Source organism: Nesoenas mayeri, assembly GCF_963082525.1.
Source record: "Nesoenas mayeri genome assembly, chromosome: 2".
NCBI classification, from domain to species: Eukaryota; Metazoa; Chordata; class Aves; order Columbiformes; family Columbidae; genus Nesoenas; species Nesoenas mayeri.
Genome location: NC_137543.1, coordinates 115,089,519 through 115,106,868, shown reverse-complemented (window position 1 = coordinate 115,106,868; position 17,350 = coordinate 115,089,519). Strand labels below are relative to the sequence as shown.

General features: G+C 40.4%; 1 protein-coding gene across 1 annotated transcript in view; it reads left to right on the top strand.

Moving 5' to 3' along the window:
• BMPER (BMP binding endothelial regulator) overlaps positions 1 to 17,350 on the top strand; it is a gene marked incomplete at both ends in the record, with an annotated part of 145,674 nt that overhangs the window by 67,630 nt on the left and 60,694 nt on the right. The window contains 4 exons of the mRNA XM_080339243.1: positions 6,147 to 6,246; positions 9,845 to 9,954; positions 10,598 to 10,738; positions 12,999 to 13,103. Coding sequence (XP_080195369.1) covers positions 6,147 to 6,246; positions 9,845 to 9,954; positions 10,598 to 10,738; positions 12,999 to 13,103 — 456 coding nt within the window. The remainder of the gene's footprint in view (positions 1 to 6,146; positions 6,247 to 9,844; positions 9,955 to 10,597; positions 10,739 to 12,998; positions 13,104 to 17,350) is intronic.

Below are 17,350 nucleotides of genomic sequence, written 5' to 3'. Positions count from 1 at the left end.
AAATACCCTGGTCCTCCATCACCTCCCTTGGGAGAGTCGGTGCAAATTGTTTTGAAATTTGAAAGAACCAGGACCAGCAGCTCCCCAGCAGTCTGATTTCGAAGTGGAGAGCTATACCCCAGGACAGCGTATTTCACTCTCTAGGAGGATGCTCTGCTATTTCAGACATGCACTTGCAAACAAACACAGCACATCACTTCCTTCTGAAAAAGAGAAAATTCCTTTTCTTCATCTAAGCAGTCCCAGGAAATGTGACTCTCGGGAAGTGGAATAGATGGAAAGATTAGACTGGCTTACATGTACCCTAAAGGAACAATTTTTCACTTACATGAGTCACTTTGTACACATGGTATTTGGGTGATAGAAAGCATGACAGTATTTTAGAGGCTTCATCTTGCCCTAAACTACTAACTAATGGTTAATTTAGATAATTCGTCAGCAGTGGGATACATGCAGATTAACCTCCAAAAGGGGGAGGCTTTTTGGTTCCTGGTTTTAAGTCAAGATGTTCTAACTCTGTGACACTTGCAACTGCACTTGGAATTTGCTAGGAGCTTGGGAACAGGAATTCACGTTGGTAGTAGACAACTAATTGAACTTTCTTATTAATACATCTTGTTGATAACATAATAGACCTAACTACTCATAAGACTGCACAGGAAGGGGGAGATGGTAGAGTCAAACTCTTACCTGTTAAAAATAAAGGGAGTTCTTTAGGCTTCTCTTGGCTGTGTCAAGGAACGACTTTGCATCAGATTGAGAGAAGACAGAGGGAAATGATAGTTTAAGAATTGTGCCCTTGCTCTAGAAATTTATTCATAAGAATCTTTCAATTTACCATTTCTAATCTGCATAGATTTTAGCTCATATTTAAGACATTTAAGATAATATTTTATATCCACACTCATGTGCATGGTCTGGTACTAAAATGAAGGAGAGCTCTATTGAGCATTGGCCGCACATGCAGTTCATAGCAAACTGCTTTAGACTGGCACTAGGACCGCTTTCTAAAGTCTTCCTATAGCAGTGATACCCCAGCAAAAATCCAGTTTGAGATCTAGATCCAGAGTTTAATGATCTAGCACACACAAGACAGTATAAATACCTGCTTTTTTGAACTGAAGCTCAAGATCTCCTTATTCTGAATCTTATCCAATACCTTCTAAAGAAACATTTAAAAAATACTTGTCTAGACAATGGATCAGGCTGCAGTGATGTGGGAAGCTCTGGCTTGTCTATCTGTTAACTGATTGATATGCCATTTGCTTTCATACTGAGAACTGTTTTGCTGCTTTGTGTATTTCCTAAAAACCTTCTCACCTCCGTGACCTTTCCAGGGAGCTCTTGCTGTGCATGACATGGCTATTTCAGGAACCCTGAAATACTGTGTAAGGGTGAAGTTACTCCCAGAGGCTGTCTGCCACATACTCCACCAGTGTTCTTATAAGAACAAGTGTCTTTCATCTGATTTGGGAGAGAGCACCTATATTATTTCCTGATTAAAACCATACTCTAAATACGGTGTCCCCTCACTTCTGTGCCTGAAGTCTACTTATTATATATGATGAGTCACGGACTGCACATCTGATTGTAAACTCAAGGGATGGGTTTACAAGCATGCGGTTCCAGGGGTGTTTTGAAGATGTTTGCATAGTACATGGTGCTGACCTGTTTTACATTTGGGAGGTAGTGGAAGCATTTTGATCACATAGTAGTTAAGATGTCAGACAGAGTTTCTAGTGTATGCAGACCAATTCACTATCCAATTCATGTAAGAAGCCTGGTGTAGTGAAGGAGTCCTGGTATGCCTTCATTTTTTCTTTTTTTTTTTTTTTTCCCCCAGAATGGTAATACTCATCATTATCTGAATATCAAAAGATACGTCCATCTCTTTATCAGCAGATTTCTATTCATTGCCTTTATGCCATTGCTGTCACAAAAATAATAATGTCTCTTAATATGTTCATGGTGGCTGTAGTCATCTGCACTGTGCTAGAGCGGTTGAAGACAGTCATACAGTTGTGTGTTTATTTGGCTTCTCTTGCCACTGGCATGGAGCAGACTCGCTCAGGAGTGACCCTGTTGAACTTCAAAGGTATTTTTCATGCTGGTGGCATAAAATCTTTATTCATAGCTGAAGACAACCTTGAACATCTGTCTTAGTTTGTACAGCAACCCCTGCTGAGGCTACAGTATACATCTGACCTTGCTCTCAATGTCTGGAATATGTATCCTGGAGTTGAGAGAAATGCAATTTTGATATTCTTTATAATTTTTCCTTTTTTCACCCTGTAAGGATAGCCTCACTGGTATCAAATGAAACCTTTCACACTTCTTCTAGAGTAAAAGTTAAAAATAAATGCCTACAATCCACTGTGGGCTGAATCCTAATGCTAGCACTTAGACAAAATATTCTGCAAAATCAATGGAAATTTTACTTCTGTTGAGGAACTAGCAGACTCTTTCAAGCACAAGGTGAACACAGGGCAAAACTGAGGAGAAATCTTTTTTAGATGATTTATAGCTTCAATAAAGCACAGAGAAAAAGCCTGAAAGTGAGATGCCCACAAGAAACATGGTTCTTGATACTGCTGAAGTTAACCTTTAACATTAAGTAACATGTATATAAATATTATTAAGTTTAGATGAATTCATTATCAGTAGCAAATAAATTGGGAGTGTGTAAATCTCTGTCCTCCTGAGATTATCTTAGTGCATTAAAAATCTACTTATGACAAGAGCAGCTCTGCTGTTGGTGGTCACTGTTCTCACTCTTATGACAGATGAAGCCCAAGGCTCTTGGAAATGAACTGCAGCAAGCTCCCAACCTGGTTTTGGACAGATAGTGTTTTCAGCAGGCATGTCTCTCTCCATCTGTCCTAGCACACAAGCTGCATATGTGCTGTGCTGCGGACATGTGGGTAGCCTGCCAAGAAACTGCACTGCAGCCACAGCCTGGATGGGTGCATCTCTCAACTCTGTCAAGTTTCTTCTGCCCTTATTGAACAGTCAAGTATCATAGCCTAGGTGGGAACTTGGCAGAAGTGGATGGATGGGTAGCTGGATTAGCTTCATGCTTTTGTTTTAGGAAAGATTTGTTGTCATCTTTCTCCAAGATGGACGTCTTGTGGGAGAGTTAAAAAGTGCTATTTTATCTTACTCTCTCTTCTACCTCTTAAGAAAGTTACTGAGATGAGATAATACCTCAGTCCATACTGTCCTCTGAAATGATGCCAGGGAGCCGCTTGCTTTGTTTTATAGATATGAGGTGGCAGCAGGAGTGGTTTTGCTTGTCTCTGGTGTGGAAAGTGAGTCTTTTCATCGTAGACTGTAGATTTGTTACAAAATCCGTTACCTCCAGAGGACTGTGGACTACAGCAGCATTCCTTGATTAAGGCTTCACATACCTATCGCTCAAGGATTTATTTGCCTAGCTCTTGAATAGCATTTCTCACAGGAAGCAGATGTCACTTCTACTTTATTGGTCTGTGCTGGCTTCCAGTTCAGGTTTGGTTTTACTGGAAGGTGTTGCTTCAAACCTGGAATATTCTGGCTGCCTGGAAGATGTTACAGTTAACAGGGAAATGTGAGCTAAAAGCTGTAGATGTAATTGGGAGGTGAGGCAAGGTGTTTACTGTGCAGTTCCCACCCTGGCTTAGGCCGTCCAGACCTAATCATTTTGTTCTCTGGAGTTATTTGTTCCCTTTATTTTTTTGTTGGACATCTTTTTGCACAGTTTTTCCTGTGCAGCTCTATTCCAGGCAATTTAGAGGACTGGCAGCACTAGCTAATCCTGCTTTGAAAGCTGGTATCCTGAATGCTTTGCGAGTTTTGAATTGCAATGACTGAGTCTTTCAAGAAAATAGAAATATTTTGTAGGTTTTGACATTTCCTCACAGTGTCCATTGAGCTCTCTCTCTAAGCTCTGTCAGGCAAGTAGAATTATTCTTACTTTAAATGGTACAGGTTGATTTGTTTCAGACTGTTCTTGAGCTTTTACCCTGTCATGATACTGAAGGCTGGAAGAGCCTATCTGGGACAACAGCAAAGTAGAAAATGGTTTTGTGCTAAAAAAGTAGCATTACAGGCTGGAAGTGGGAGCAGCAGTGCAGTAAAGAGACACAACTGGACTTAGTTTTGTGCAGAGGAGGGGCAAGTACAAAAGGTAGAAAAGGAGCTATAAAAAAAAGGCTAAAATGAAGAAATAATCAACATTATCCGTGGCATTTTGTATTTAAAAAAATACATGTTGCAAAGACGATGTCTCCATAGTGTGCTAAGCTTGAGCTTTGATTCAGTCTGTCAGAGAAGCAAAACTCCTGAGCAGTTCTGCAGAGGTCTAGGATGTGGGAGTATTAAATGCAGAAACAAGATTGCAAGGAAGGACCTGTGCTCACCATGCGTTGGGACACTGATTTGTCTTCCATGGATATATCACTGATCCTGTCACCAGGCTGGCTGAGGTCTCCATGCCCTGCTTTCCCATTTGCTGAATTGTCACCGAAGTTTGAACTTTGTCTTCTTGTAGCCTTTTACCCTGGGCTGAATGACGGAACTGCTTCAAAGAGCCCTTCTTTGGTATTTTCTCTTTTATTCTGCACCTGTGTCTCTTTTCACAGAACTATTCCCTGAGCATCATAAGGAACATCAGTGAAGAATTCATTTCATTTTGTCAAGTTTCTGGTCTGACCCTTAATTTAGAGCAGTCATTTCAGTCTACAATAAACTCTGTGTTCCTGAATGCCACAGTGAAAGAATTACGAGCAGTCCTTAGCCATGTGCACTCAGGATGCTTTGGTGGCCCCATGGGACAGGTAGACTTCAGTTCCTGAAAACTTATGATAGGACAGGGGTACAATCAGCATGTTATTTTCTGTATAACAATGTATATGTGGGTCTGCCTGTATGTAAAAGCTTTTACATGATTCACTGAGGCCATTAGGAGGGGAATGGCATACCATCATTTCAGGCAACAGAGCTCTTCAAAATGAACAGCTTTTTCCATCTTTCCCCGGGGAGCCCCAAGAGGCATCCAGCATGTAGGTGGGAGGAGACTGTTCATAAGTCTTCCATCACAGCATCCAGGAACACAAAGCTTATTGTTGGGATGAGCCTGCAGCTCTGAGTGATAAATAAGGCAGGGCAGTAAGATGAAAAGGGCTGATTTCTCTTGCTGAGACAAAGGTTTTTAAAGTTTTTAAGTTCAACAACCTGGACCCCGATGAGCTTATGAAGCACATGCTGGTAGAGGGTCCAGAGCTAAACATGGTATTATATAAGCACAATGAAGTAATCAGGCAGTGGAGCAGAATGAGAACAAAGATCTCTTTTGACTGACTTAATTATAGACATATATTCTTTGCTTTCATCTTTGCTGTGCTTTTTGCCTCTCCCTGTTTCTGATATTCATTGGTACAATAGTATATATCAAATCCAGGTTGCTTATTTTTTCTCTATTTGCTTCTCCATCCACCCCCCTCAGCCCCCCACATTAATTCAAAAAATTTCATAATCTCTTGGTTTTCAGTCCTCTGAAGAAAGCAGACCTTCTGAGTTTGCATAGTTGGGCTCGGAGGCTAGCAAGAATGTGCTTTCTTAAGTGATTTTGGCTTATTTGGTTTCTGAGGTCATGGACATAGTGGAAGAACACCTGCTCTCATCTTGCTTCAGCACTTAATCCCTGTCCCAGACAAGCCTAGAAGGGCATGGCACAGGAGGTGAACAGTAATGTAAAAAATTGCTCAATAACTTTTTTGAACATCCAGAAAGGTCAATAGATAAAGATTTTATTCTCCCTGTTTTTCTCATACTCATACCAAGAAATAAGATAGAAAGACACTGTTTCTTCAACTATTACTTTCCTTTCTTGAGAGAATGGAAAAATATGAATAAACCAAGGTCTCTGCAAGCAATATAGAAACTGTTGAAGGAGCATTGTACATGTTCCTTGTACGCCTGATGCAAGCAGAAATTTCTGTTGGCAAATATTGCTTTGGCTAAGGCTTTTCAAGACTTGTTACCGGTCTGTGGGGGTGTGTGCAATCATTGACATTTTGCTTTATGGTGGTTGTGGTTGTTGTTTTGTTTTGTTTGGTTGTTTGTTTGCTGTGTTTTTTCTTTTTCTAACTGAGCCTATTTTCCTTCAGGATGGAAGGACACAGTGCATCCAAGAAGTCTGCCCCATTCTCTCATGTCCCCAGCACCTCAGTCATATTCCTGCTGGACAGTGTTGCCCCAAATGCTTAGGTGAGTGTTTTTGTTTTTCCTGGGAATTTTGTAATTAATACTATATGTTTCTGTGTAGCATCTTTTATACCAGTATTTCATGACACTGGTAAATTCTGGGAGGTGGAAGAGAACGTATTGCTCAGCAGATTTGTAGTCTAAGGGTATAAACATGTACTTGAGGTCAGCATGTAGGTTTGTGATGGGTAGTGCTAAGCATGCAGCTGCAGAAGAGCATTTGAGCATAGACCAGCTGGCTTGCTTAGAGAGACAAATATAGAGATATTTCCTACCTTCATTGCACCTTTCACAAAGGAGGTTGACGTGGGAGGAAATGTTTTGTTGGAATTTGCTAGAAGAAAAAGGCCTCACCCTCTCATATCTTTATTCAAGTGTACATTTGCATTCTTGGTTTTGAGGAAATGCAGGTCAGAGGAAACTTCTGGACTGAAATTGCATTCTTAGAAGCTGTTGTCAGAGAGGCCAGGGACCCAGGAGTCTGCCTCATGATTGCCTTCTTAAGGTCAAATCACAGTTTCAGCCAGGAATATTTTCAATTACAGCTTTCCAACACTTTTTAAAATAGTAAGTCAGAGGCCTTTAAGAAGGGCTAATTCTTCCAGGTCGTGCCAAGGAAGGCCATGCCTTTTGAGAGTCCTTACTTTGCTCTTACCATGTCCATAGACACCACAGGTTAATGTTCCTTAGCATGTCAGTCTCTTTTCCCAAGTAGCAAGTGATAGGACCAGAGGAAATGGCCTCATGTTGCACCAAGGAAGGTTCAGATCTGATATTAGAAAAAATTTCTTCACAGAAATGGTTGTCAGGCATTGGAACAGGCTGCCCAGGGAAGTGGTTGGGTCACCATCCCTTGAGGTGTTTAAAAGCCTTGTAAATGAAGTTCTAGGGACATGGTTTAGAGGTAGACTTGGCATTGCTAGAGTAATGGCTGGACTCAATTATCTTGAGGGTCTTTTCCAACCAAAATGATTCTATGTGTCGTTCTATTTCATAAACAAGGAGCAGTCACATCCTACCAAGTAAATTAGTTTTAATTTGGTCTATGAGGTTATAACTAGGATTGGAAATTTTTCAGAGCTGATAACTCTCAGTTCTTCAACAAAAACCTTTTGACATTTTGACCATATCTTTACAGCTAGCCAAAGTCTGTTTCCAGGGCTAGATTAGATTTACAGAGAGGTCTGGCCTTGGAGGCAGCAAGCCATAGAGAATTCCACCTTCTCATAATATTTTATAGTTTTGACTGCTTGAAACAAACATGAATTCATCTATTTATTTATTTACTAGTTGAGAAGTGCTACAGTTAAATATCTGTCTGGAACTCTTAACTGCAGCACCCTAGAGTAATACACTAGAGGAAGGAAATGGAGAGGAGAACAGTCCAAATGCTGAGCTTCTGTTTCGGCTGAGGACATTTTTCCTTTCCCTCTGTAAAATCCCCTTGTCCTCTCCACACCTTGGTTTTCCCAACTGAACATTCCTCTCCTTGATCTAGGCATTCAAAACCCAGCTTTAATTTGTGACTGCTTCATGGAGATTTTTCTACAGATTCTTTTTTCCCCTCCTGTAAAAGCCTGTGAGTTCACTAGTAATAATGATTTTCAGTTTATGTGGTCTTTTCTCTAAAACAAGTCATATACCTGTGAACAGATAATGTCTATTCACAGGGAAATGTTGGGTGGAGGTAGAGCCAAGGAATGTGTAGCACACTCGTGGCAGTCAGGAAAGAGAAATATTTTCAGGGATGCTGAGGCATGGTTTTTTGAGTATCATGTGGAGGACCTCCCTGCAGTTGAATTCCTGATACTCAGCGTATATAGCTTAGAAGAATGCAGTAAACTCTACTGGGACTTGAATTATTAGTTTAAATAGTGGTTATGAGCCAGCAAAGCCAGCCATTAAGCCAATATCTTCACCACCACAACTTTTAAAGTGGTAGCTCCTTTGTCAGTGTTTTTTTACCAACTGTTTGAACTGGGTTGGCCACCCAGAATTGTACTGGGTGGTTTGCAAGGCATGGCAAGAGGTTGTGAGAGAGAACTGGACTTCTGTTCACTTGTTTACGTAAGTTATGTGATTGAAGTCCTGGCCCTACGTATAGCAGCAGAAGTGTTGTTACAGGCAGGACTATGGATGAGCTTTGCCCAAAAGAGGTGCATGGAAGTAGAACAGTTCCTTTTAGGGCTACCGAGTATCCACAACTGATTTCATTTGTCATTCCTGCAAGAAAAATTAAGCCTTTTCAGAAAGATGCACATTCAGTAAAAGGAAGGCTGGTTATGCAAGAACAGATTAGTCCAAGGTAGCTGATTTGCAAGAGAGAGATGTTCAAATTGTGTCTAACTGGACAATAACAATAATTTCAGAACTATTTGTTTAATAGCTATTTTGACATTAGATTTGTTAAAACCCCTGGATTTTGCTGTTTGCTAATCCTTTTGTTCACTTATATCTCAGAGGAAAACGGAACCTTTTAAGCTGTTCAACATTATTAAGAATTATTGAAAAGGGAAGGAATTACAGTATGCAAAGTCCTGGTAGTTTGAGAGCTAAAGTATTGGCCTAGTACTTAGTCACTTCTTGTATGTACTTGCAGTGGCCATTCCCTACCTCAGAACCAATGCCTATTTAACATCAGGCCTCAGAAATGATAAGCCAAGAGACTGGCAGCCACTCACAAAAGATCTTATTAGTTGGCTGCCACCAAAAGTAAACAGGGGAAGGTACTCAAAATGAGGACGATAAGTATAGTGATTTCATATGAGTTTTTGTAAAGAGCTTGTGTTCATGTATCGTAATGGTCACTTTTTTAAAATAACCTACTAGGAAATAAACTGAGGAATAAGAAAAGCTTGCAGAACCACAACATGTGTTGCAACTGGAAACTGAAAGTCATTGCAGGATTTCAGGAAGGATTTGAGATTGATGCTGCCTTCCCTATGTAGTGCTCTAAACCTTGCCTTGCTCTGATGAAGCCCAAATATTTTATGGGTTATGAAAACTAAATATCTTGTGTTACCCTCATTCTGCTCAAAAATGATGCAAATGCCTGTATTTCTTGCAACCTTGTGTGAATATGATACACCAGGCTATCTTAATGAGGTGGGATAACACCTATGTTTTTTTTTGCATCAGTGCCACTGAGTTGATTTAGTTTGGCTGCTGTAAACCCCTGAGGTAGATATGCTAAAACCAGTAAAGGCTGCTTTATTTGATAAGTTACTGCATTAAGTTAAAGACTGTTTAAACTAGTTTAAGTGTACCTACCCGGAGAGTTTGCAGTGCTTACATTTTATTCCTTTAAACTGCACGGTACACTTTATGATGAAAAGGAGAAGAAAGACTTTTTCCAATAAAAACATGCCATAAATCATATTTATATTCCCTCCCATGGTAGAATTTGTACAGATGAGTGTGTGCTAGAAGAACAGTGAAATGTTAAAAGTACATCTTTTTTTCACACCAAAATGGAAACACATAGCAAAATGACACATTGTGTATGAATTTGGTCTGGTGACAATAAGCCCTACTATTTTTGTTGACAATATGAAATATTTTCAACCACATTCTGTTTCTATTACTATTTGTTTATATTCAGGACAGAGGAAAGTGTTTGACCTCCCATTTGGAAGCTGCCTCTTCCACAGCAATGTGTATGATAATGGGTCCTCATTTATTTATGACAACTGCACAGTATGTACATGCAAGGTAAGTCCACAGTGCTTTGGTGTTGTGTGCTGGTGGTTGTCTGGCTTAGCAGTAATTTGTAGGGCTGTGGAACTGTAAACCGTGATACTGTGCTTCTTTGGCATCTTGTGTGGTCTCCTAGAATATGATCTGAAGAGCACTTGCAGTTGTGCTAGGAAACTTTAAAAAGTTACTTACTGCCTCAGCTGAGACATGATGCCTGACTCTCTAGGATGCAAAATGAAGTTAGTCAAATTATGTGATCCTCTTTAAATTTGCATTTCAGTGGAAGAGGAGTTTCTAAATGGTGAACTATAATACCATATCTCTGCTGAAGGGCAGTGGGTTTTTTTTAGTTCTTCTAACATTACTGTGACCAATTGCACTTCTGCACCTAGGCAAAAAAAATATAAAAGTGTCACAGAATCAGTAAGATTTTGCAGGCCAACAGAAGTACAAGGTGGCTTTGGCTTCACAGACCATGAAAGATTCCCTTAATCCAGTAAATAATTTTATTTTTTCTGAGCTGACCTGTTCAAAGCAGTTGGGCTGTAGCTTGAATGGATGCAATGACCGAGCAAGCAGAAACATCATGGTAAGGACACACAGGAGCACAAACATCTTGGTGATGATTTCTTGATTTTCCTTTTGTCTTTTTACCTAGGATTCAACAGTGATATGCAAGAAGAGGTGCTTATTTCCTGGTGAATGCAATAAAAACAATGATCACTGCTGTAAGGAGTGTGTCTCATATATCCCTTCTGAGGAAGTGAAAGTGTGCAAGTTTGGCAATAAGATCTTCCAGGTAAAGTGTCAGGTGTGGCTCAAGAATAGATGCCATTGTAACAGCTGAAACAGCATGAGTTTACTGTAAATTAGTATTGTGGCTTGTTTTTTAGCAGAATCCTCACCATCCTGATTGAAGATGGAACAACTTGGAAGTAAAGCTTTGGAAAATTTACCATCTGCGATTTTTTTTTCTGAGTTTATCTAAATCCTATAGTAAAAGATTAGTTCCTTCTTGATGTGACATGTTGTCTCCCTCTCTGTACACAGAGATTCAAGCTGCTCTTTCATGACAAGTAATGCATTTTTAGTAACAAATAGTAATACTCTGCTTTCCCAAACAAACACTAATATTCATGGAGAAGATATGCTGAGTGGTATGTAGGCTTTATCTGCCGAGCCAAAGTCTCTTCCACAGGTGATCCAACAGGAGCTTTATGAAGTTTGTCTTGTCTGAAAGTTACTTGTCTTGATTTACTACATTTAACATCTCCGCTAAGGACAGCACCCCTGACATGTTATATTGGGATAACCGTGTAATAACTGTTACCCACTGCACTCTCACCCAATATTTTCAAATCACATGGGATTCCCTGCAGAACACTTCTGCTATTGCTGAGACCCTGCTTGTTTTTCCAAGTGGTGCGGCTTTTTTCACACTGTGTTGAAGAAAAGATTCTGTCACCTCATGGGCCATCTGTGAATTAAGAGACCCTTGAATCAGATCAAATGTTAAATCATTTGTGAATACTTGGTTTGCTCAGCCAGAATTGCTTCCCATTTATTCCATCTTTTGTGTACATAGCTAAAGTGTTTATTCTGGAAATTACATGTGAACCTACTGTACGCTGAGACTATACTCCATCTGATTGGCACTTTCACACTGGTGCTATTGTGCTTCAGGAACAAATGCCTGCTTCTTAGGCACCCAACTAAAATATTCTGCTTCTTGTGGAGATTTTACTATATTTCTAAGTATTCTACGGAGTAAGAAAAAATAATGAGGCAGTATACCTATTTCTGGCCTCGTGTGCAAAAGGGTAAATGCAGCATTGCTCTGTTGCAGTTAATGGTCTAACACAGGTAGAATGGGCACATTGAATGTGTTTTTGCACTCCTGTGCAAGACCAGCTATGAGACAAAAAATCAGGGTAGCTGCATGCAGTCACCTGTGATATATCCTGGTACCTTAGCAGATGTTTGGAGAGTGGTCATTAGAGGCCCACTAGAACATGTGCTGCATAAGGAGCACCAGGTCATTATAACATGGCCTGGAAACAGAAGATAGGAGAGAGACAGCCTTTGACCAAGTATGCTGCACTGAATAAGTTAGGCTCCTTGGCATTTCAGATTTAGTCTGTTTTTCTCTCTGGTCAAAACATCATGTTGAGGTGGGCAGGTAATTGTTCACAGCTGTCTGGTTGGACTTCCTGTTCCTGTCACATCTATCCTCGCCCTTCCTTCACAGCAGCCCTTTAAACAGAAAACATGCACATTTTGGCTCTAAGCAGGCTAACACAAGACTCTAAGTGGGTGAGACAGAATGTTTTAGGAACCATGCTTGGCAAATGCAACACTATGTAAAAATGAGCCAAAGTAGTTCTACAAGCAATCCTTCCCAAGTGAGGACAAGACCATGAGGCTCTGCACCTAGTACTTTAAGAGCTGTACATAGGCTGCCTTACCTCTTCTGCATTTGACAAGTTCAGCACTGTAGCTCTTCTAAATATTTTCAGATGTCTAGCAGATCAGGTATCTGTAAAAGTTCTGTGAGTAATCTAAATTAGAATTCATTATTTGACCATTCCTGCCCTAAGTCAAAATGATGCTGCATCTGGGAATAAATTCACTGTATGTTGACGTCTTAATCAAATACTTTCACATGTAACAACTTAAAGACGTCACTCAACCCAATGAATCAGGTTTTTCTAATTATCTGAGCTTAAATGAAAATTTGTGGTAGGTGTGATCATATCTGACACATACTGGAGAGAAAACAATGCAAATAATCAAGAAACTGATGAAAAATGCAAATGTGATTTGGTTAGCCTTGGAAAAAAATGGGTTTCTTACCTAGAGGGCCAAAGGGAAGAAAATCCTGCTGAATTTGATCTTTGTGTTTAGTCCGACTGGCCATGGACAGACACCTCAAAATAATTTAGACTAAACAGTGACACAGTGCCAACAGGGAAAGTCATCCTTTCTTGTGCAATGATACATTGCTGAAATAGCTTCCTGTTGCCACCCCAGCTGATACTATATCATGTTCCCTCTTCCAGGATGGAGAGATGTGGTCCTCTGTGAACTGTACCATCTGTGCTTGTGTGAAAGGCAAGACAGAGTGTCGCAAGAAACAGTGCATTCCAGTCAGCAGCTGTCCTCATGTGAGTTTTTTAGAAGAACAGAGCTTTCTTCTCTCTTTTTTTTTTTTTTTTTCTTTTCCTGCACCATTATCTTTTTCAGTGTTTCTTGGAAGTGTGTCCATGGCAGTGGGGCATGCAGATTGGAAAGAAGGGATCCTCTGGCATATTAATTTAGGCTGGCATTCCACAAGTATGCTGCTGCTACCCTGAATATGGGCTCCCCTCCTCTGTCCTTACTCTGAAGACTTTGTTTCTCCTCCTCCCTTTAACTTTCTCTGTCCCAAATATCTGCACTGGAACATCTCTTTCATGTATATTTAAAGCTTTATAAAGCAGGGAGATGACTATGTTAATCTTCTAAGAGCATGCATATTGTTAAAGCAAGCCACAGGAGGCCGTTGTATTTTCATTTGTCAGTGCATATGAGGCTTAATACTTGATTGAAAATTACACAAAGCAAAGCAAATAGTTTCAATCAAGCCATGCCACTTTCTCTAAGGGTATAGCCTGAGTATTTTTTATCTGAAAGTCTGAACTGAACCCAAAGAGCAGTGGAAACTGTAATTTTACTTAATTGCTTCAAAAATTAGCATTACTTGAAACCTCAAGCTGAAATCAGCCTTTGTTTCTTGGATTTCTGTCACTGACAAATTATTTTGTTTTAGTGGCTCAAGCTTTCAGAAGAGGGAGCTCTAAGTAACACCTCTTGTAGGGGCAGATCTTTGAACAGAACTGCAGAGGCAAGAGCCAAGTCGTTAGCATCACACCTTCTCAGTGTTTCCTTCTCCATCCTGGAAGCCAGTGGGGAAAATATGAGTCACAGACACCTAGGTATAAAATTTTAAATGACAAACTCTAGTTTGTAGAATTTTAAACGTGTGAACTTTTGACAGCCAGAAGTGGTGGTAGAATAGAGAGCCTGTACCTTGGTGCTCCGGGTTCTGCTGTGACAGTGGGCTGGAAGAGCGATGCTTGCATCCTCAGAAGAGGTGATGTCCTTTTCCTGTCACTCTCGCATTCACTGCAGAGGGCAGTTCTCCTGTTAATGGGACTCACGTGCATACATCTTCGGCAGTGTGAACAAATGGAGCTGCTCTTCTGGGAAACAGATGAGGCTTATGACAATCAGATTTGCTCCCTTCAGACCATTCACAGTGTAAGAAGGAGGTGGGAGCTTGGACCCTTTGGGTCCCTTCAAATTCTTTGTTGGCTTAGAACCTGCTGTGCACTGCATCTTGTTTATATTTTCCCTGTGCTGATGCATTTCAAACGTTTAAGATGCTTTTGATATCAAATAATTAATATATCTTAATAATAGATCTTAAGTGAAATACATAATTTCAGCAGTACCCATATATGAATTTAAGCATTGAGACGATCAGCTGAAGTGGCTTCTAAAATTAAAATAGTGGTGGGCAAAAATTCACCATCCTCAGTCCTGCGGCAGCGTAACTGACTGACTGACAAATCCATTCAGCGCTGCTACACATTCTGCTCCAAGCTTAATGTGAAGTCCTAAACTGCCCTAGACCTCCAAGCTGAGTCTTCAGACAAGGTCCAGCTCCTTAGGGCTGAAAAGACCAGCTTTGTTACACTGCAGCATATTCCCTCCAGTATCTAACCAGTCAGCCTGTTCCCTGCCTTAATATGGAGTCTACAGCAAGCTGCATGCAAACCCACCCTCCTCCACAGGTACACATTACACTTCTGCTCTTCCAAGCTAAATTGGACAGACAAATAGGAGAAAGAATGTAAAATCTACAGTGAGATTAATTCTCCTATTCCAAGTGGGCACCAAGTAATTTTAAAGAAAATAATGTATGCTAATGGATTTTAATCTTTTACTTTTCATCTATGCTCCACTCTCTTTGATGCAATATTCTGTCACAAATCTATAAACATTAATTAAACACACCACTTTATTAAAGATAAAGATATATTAGTGATTCTGACACTGTAAGTCTGGATATCATGCACACAGTTATGCTGCTACCTCTCAAACTGTAGGGGTGTTTTCTCTCTTCACATTGTTTCCAGCAGTAAGCAGTCTCTCCTGACTATTGAAGACTGTTATTTAGTGTCCTTTAGGGTGTCAGGCCACATAAAGTTCTCTCATTAAAATTATGTTATGGCGCACACCACTGAGTGTGAAAGGATTGAAGATTCACAAGAAACTTAGACTATTATTCCTTGACTTAGATGCTTTACCCTGCAGTCTTAATGCTCTTTACATGATTTGTGGGGTTTTTTTTTTGGTGATGGAATATTATTTATTTTATCAACATAGATTTTGGCCAATTATTTCTTGAAAGAATCAGTTTTAAAGAGGTAATTCTGCAGAAACTTCCAATACCATGCAGCTATGTGTGTTATTCAATGTGTTGGTGGCAGGGTGACATATATTTGAAGACTGTTTCTGCTGTTTCTTTCATTTTCTTCAAAGAGCTGTTTATCCTGTTTCTTTTGTTTTCTTTTTGGCACATTTAAGCCTCTATCAGTAATATCAGGAACTGTCTTTCTTAGCTTCTTTTCATCTGCAGTGGAGGCAATTCATCTCGCAAATTTAATCCCTCCTGTCATATATATAGTAAAATCAGTGCTCCTTGAGCTTCTAGTGAGCCCTGTGGCTTGTGGTTTCTGTTTCTCTCTTTCTGACGGCTGTCTCCACATAGATATTCCTTCTCTTGGTTACCTGGCCAGCAAGGCGTGCTACATACTGGCCCCCATCCAGCAAAGCTATTAAGCATGTGTCCTGTCCTGCTGAAGTCAGTGGGCCTTCCATGTGTGCTTAGACTTAAATACATGCTTAAATACTTTATAGAAAGGGAGTAGTCTCAACACTTGGCAAGGCTGAGTTTCAGAGATCCTTTAGACCAGGGATGTCAAACTCATTTTCACCAGGGGTCACATCAGCCTGGTGGTTGCCTTCAAAGGACCCAATGTAATTTTAGAACTGTATAAATGTAACTACTCTTACGTTTATGCAGTCCTAAACTTATATTGGACCCTTCGAAGGCAACCCCTTGCCTCGTGCCATCTCCTTTCCATTACTCATCCTTATAATTTTCCACCTTGCCTCCTCTCCTTATGCCTTGGTATTTCCTACTAACAATGTGAGCCTGTAGTAATGGTCATTGGTCATGGACACGTCTCTTTCTGTACTGCTCGAGGACAGCCTGGTGAATTTTACAGCATACAGCCTTTTCTGAGCTCCAAGGCTGTGCAAAAGTTAATAGAATTAAATTCACAGCCTGTGAAGACGTTTTCAGAGTTCGATTCTGTGGGTAAATTTTGAACCCGTGAACTTCAAGTGAGTTGAAAATTTATTCAGAACACGTTCTCCCATCTCTACCACAGACTGCATTTAATGTTATACACATCTGTTATTATTACAAACAAAAAGTTGCTGTTTTTACTCTAGTGCCAAATGAGGCACAAAAAAACAACAGCTGTTGCTATTGCACAACCAAACAACCCCCTTCCCCTCCGCAATTAGTCTTGCCTTGAAAAAATAGAAAATAAAAACCTCAGACATAAAATTGAAAACCTCATAAAAAAAGAAGAAAAGTCCCAGAAAATAAATAGACTCAAATGTGGTCTGCTTATAAATATTCATAGGGAAAAATGGGATCACATCACTTAGCCCACTCCTAAGGGAACCCTCAATGCTAACGAACTCTTGCAGCACATGTTAGCAATAATGGGTTTCCTTATTCTACAAGACAAAAACAGGATCTCGGGCCAACATGGTGGCTCAAGTAACCAGCCTCAGCAGGCTGCCTTGGAGATTCCAATTTCACTTGAATTCTTGCCACTTTCAGCTCGGCTGATGATTTCAACTCTTTTATTGAAACGGAAAGGTAAGGCTGTTCAGTGCGGTGTGTGGCATTCAGCTGCACGTCTTCCATTCATACAGATAAGTGTTGCCCAGCTCCCTATTTCTATGAAGTTTTAATGGTTCCTCCTTTAAGGAGTTTTCTCCTAACAGGTGCTTGGGGGTCTCCCTGTTGCAGCCTGGTCCTCAGCTATTCTCTTTGCCCTTAGGCCCTGGTGGTCTAAGCATTGCCCACACTATCAGTGAAACTCTGACACAGCCCTGTTCTCAAGTCCAGATGGTGCCCCAAGTCTGTTCATACAGAGTTGCATGTTCAAGGAAAAGTTTACACTGACTTTTATGCCCTGCAAATGCTGAGCCCAAGCACGCTCATCACCAGGCTCTCGTTCATGCCATCTAGGTACATGAAGCATGAGCAGGATGGAGCGTGCTC